Here is a 3749-nt window from a genome sequence, read left to right as displayed (position 1 = left end):
CTTGTTTCTTCTGGTCATTGGTGGCACCTGAGGAGCTCGCGAAGAGAACCACGCGGGCAGTTGAATACCGAGAGGTCCTGCCAATGGGACAAATATTAGCAACGTCTTTAAGATTCTTACGCGAGAGCGCATCTGCTAATACATTCTCCCTGGAGGGAGCCAGTTTGGCACGATGTGGATGTCTCTCGCCACCGCTAGGATAAGCAGGCTCTTCGGGGGTGTGTTAGGCGGACCATGAAGAGATCCTTTCTTTAGTCCCGTCCGCCTTTTGGCTAACGTTACCAAGTAGTCGTGCGCTTAGCCATGAGGTCAATGAATGTCTTGAAACTGGCCATGCGGATAAATTTTGTAGCGCGCAGTGCTTTTCATAATTGCGCTGAATGGAGAGGTAAACAGAACGTGTGTTTCCTGCATTTTATGAACAAGCAAATGAAGATGCTATTCTCTTGCTAGACTGCATATGTGTTTTGCTACCATTTGGACTCTATATACCTACGTGCATTTGAAATTAGTGAAAGATGATTTGTAGAGCAGACGAAGGGATGTGCGTTGATATTGCCATTTTGGATTATCCGATGCACCAAGTTTCGCGAAATCAGTGGTAGGGGAAGCATAGTGAACGCGGCGATGAAAATGTAGTTTTTATTGTGGAGGCAGTGATGCCGTGGCTGAATGCAAACTAAGCCCGTAGGCCAGATGGCTGAAGAGGCCTGGCAATGAATCTTTCGTAGTTGAGCAAGTCATACCAGTTATCTAGCCTGGCTCTTTCAACTCCATCCCACAGGAACAATTTAACATGAATAGCGGCGGTAGCGTTGTGCATTCCTGGTTTGGCCCTGAGTCGCGTCCTTCGGTACATTCTGCGACCGGCAAAGACGTGCATTGCGAGCATTCTGGCGGGCTCGGATCCATTTCCGATCCCGCCTCTGATTTCCTCGCCGCCCACTTTTCATCCGTCTTGAGATCCTGTAGTCCCTAGGAGCCCGCAATCCAACCAAATGATGGGCATTTTTCACGGATTGCTTATGCATTGCATGTATTCCATCAGCAATGTCAATGCCGCAGTCTGCCGTATCGTGAGCAATCCGGGCTGAGGTGCATACATTCTGCGACCTTCCATATTCACCACCCCTGTCTTGACAGCCAGTCTTTTGTACGTCGTCTTCGTCTTCGCCATCCAGTTTCGCATCCGCTCGCGCACTTCGGCTTGCAAGATCCAATTAGCTATCGTTACTACGCCTTTGATATGCAGAATTCGTGAGGGTGGACAGCTTACCTGCCGGGAAGACCATAGCGTTTTATGGCCCTTGGCTGATGATGCCCGGAGAGCGCTTGTAGCAAACAAGCCATGCTCGCTCGCTCGTTGCCCGGCCGCTCTTGCGCCGGTTGTGCTCTGGAGGGTGGGTATGAATTGCGCATAGCCAGGTCGTGAGGATGGGTATGTCCTGCTGGGAAATCAGGTACCGTTGCAATTTTCACGTCTTGCTCCCGTCCATTGGAGCATAGGGGCATGCTCATGTCAACCAGATCACCCATTGGGGTTCTCCGGTAGCCCCTCGGAGCCCATGGTCGTCGCATGAGGATGATAGTCATCGCAACAATACCAGGTCCACGATCCAGAGCATCGCGATCCGCAGTGACCCTTCTGTGCTCTTCTGCGTAGGTACAGCTCCATTCGACCGAGGCGTCTTGTCTTCGTCGCTCATGAATCAGCTTATCCACATGAACCCGTAGCTCCGTCGGCAGAGCCTGATACTGATTCGCCGCAGAAATCTCGAAAGCTCGCTCGTAGATCATGCGGTAGAAGTCAGCCTGAGTAAGATGCATCCGAGTGCGTTCTACCGGGTCCCATGTCATCCTCTGTCCTGGCAGAGGATCAGCTTTGAAAAGCAGATACCCTTCATACACGTTGCAAAAAAAAGGCTGATCCATGGCTGGAGTGAAACGGGGTAATGGGTTCAGGCTGTGACCAGAGGGTGTGGGATGTTCGAGAGAAATGGCTAAAACTTTGGAGAGATCAGTCCGTCCACCACCGACCCCGACTTATACTTTTCCGACCGCAACGAATGGGGCCTCATCAGGAACGAGCCTGGGTGAAGTGGAGCTAGATTGGATGGCACCCAATCTTTGGCCATTTCTCTCGGCTCTCCAGTACATCCTTCGCCTCTTCACTTCTCAACATGGAAGCTATATAGTCAGTACGTTACTCCCACATCGCATGACCGCGAATAGTGCATGCCAATCTTGTTGAAAAAAGCGTACAGAAGAAAGTTTACGGATAAGTGCCTCGGGGTGCGGTCCTGGGAGATACTAAAATGAGTGCCCTCCCCTTACGATGATAGCTTTTCAAACGCCTCACAATAATGTAGAAGCTCTACTATGAGGCTATTCCGACCAACATTGAACGAAGTGGAGTGGCCGTCGTACCGGGGTAGTCGTGCCTACTCAACTTTACATTAGTTGAATGCACTCCATCGAGGAAGGGCTGGCTGGCAGTGTGTTTCACATTTGAGTTTCTAGGATCACCATAGCCACCTCAAATTATTACCAATTTATTAGTTCGGATGGCATATGATGGTTAACCCCTGATGAGCAGTCTTTCTACGCTACATACGCTTCCCAATTTGAGAGCTCCGGGGCTTGAAGCATGATTCTATGCCGGGAAAAGCTGCGACGTGGACTCAAAAAAAGTAACATGGCGTGATAGTCTTCACTCACAGCTAGAGACTCTGGTGGGACTGTAAATTTGAATGGCGCTGGAAGCTAGTTCACCACGTGTTGATCTAGCAACGAGGGAGATGGGTGTTGGTCTAGCAAATGCAACATGGTAGCTCCACCACGCTAGCTCCCAGGATCACACTATTACAGAAATCAGGGCTGATGTCCAAACTCCGATTGACCAATCCCGGCACACAATGATAGGAGTAGGCATGGTAGATCCTGGCATTGCCCAGGTAAACCGAAAGAGGGCCTACAATAACAACTCTCCTGAAGCCAAGCAAGTTCAGCGGTCTAACCTACAGAAGGAATTCCACCACCTATTGCGAGAGGCCAGCGCGAACTTGTCCCATATTATGACGGTTGGGCTATCGAATCGAGTCCAGGGGCAATGCCACTTCCAGACCCTAGATCGGCACTCGGAGATCCCAATCGTAGCTCCACACGTTTGCGGAAATTGCTCAGTTACGATTCGATTAGAAATATGAAATCACATCCAAAGCCGGCAGGCCATGGCCTCTGTGTCTAACCTTTACGATACTGTACAGTACATCTTTTCTTATGATTGGAGTTGCCTCTGCTGGAGGACTGATACTGCGTTTTGCCCATTTTGTCCGATTGTCAATGCACGGGGCCCCTTATGTGCCGGGAGATAGAAACCGAAAGGTTCGAATTGAGCATTAGTATGATACAACCAGGTGGTATTCCGCACCCAGAGTATTTGGTAACGTATGGCTATCTCCATGGACCACATTTAATACCGTCCTGTATGAGAGCCAGGATGAGAGTACATAGTCGGATTGCCGCAGCTTCCATTGGTCAGCATAAATGCTATATTACGGTTGGAAGTTCTCCAGGGCACCAAAGAGCATCCTTTCATGAAGGACCGAGCACACTTCAAGTCTAGGCCTCCCTCTCAATGGCTGGAACAGAGTATGGGGCTATAGCTATGGTCGTTCTACTTCCATGATTCAGTTGCCACCTTTGATTGTTGGAATGTGACCCACAGACCTAAGAGACCCATTGTTAGA

At 49.9% G+C, this 3749-nt stretch overlaps 1 protein-coding gene across 1 annotated transcript; it reads right to left on the bottom strand.

The window, feature by feature from the left end:
• Window positions 1-791: 791 nt before the first annotated feature.
• On the bottom strand, window positions 792-1932 carry N7481_010345 (uncharacterized protein; the record flags this gene model as incomplete). Its single annotated transcript, XM_057269564.1, has 2 exons — window positions 792-1206; window positions 1277-1932. 2 exons carry the CDS (start codon window positions 1930-1932, stop codon window positions 792-794), a joined length of 1071 nt encoding a protein of 356 aa, XP_057120241.1.
• Between the last annotated feature and the right edge of the window lie 1817 nt (window positions 1933-3749).

Source organism: Penicillium waksmanii (assembly GCF_028829765.1).
Source record: "Penicillium waksmanii strain IBT 27052 chromosome Unknown utg000008l:1.0-5622682.0:1.0-5626561.0, whole genome shotgun sequence".
Taxonomy (NCBI): domain Eukaryota; kingdom Fungi; phylum Ascomycota; class Eurotiomycetes; order Eurotiales; family Aspergillaceae; genus Penicillium; species Penicillium waksmanii.
Note: the sequence above shows the minus strand (reverse complement) of the source record. Positions and strands in the feature narration are given on the sequence as shown.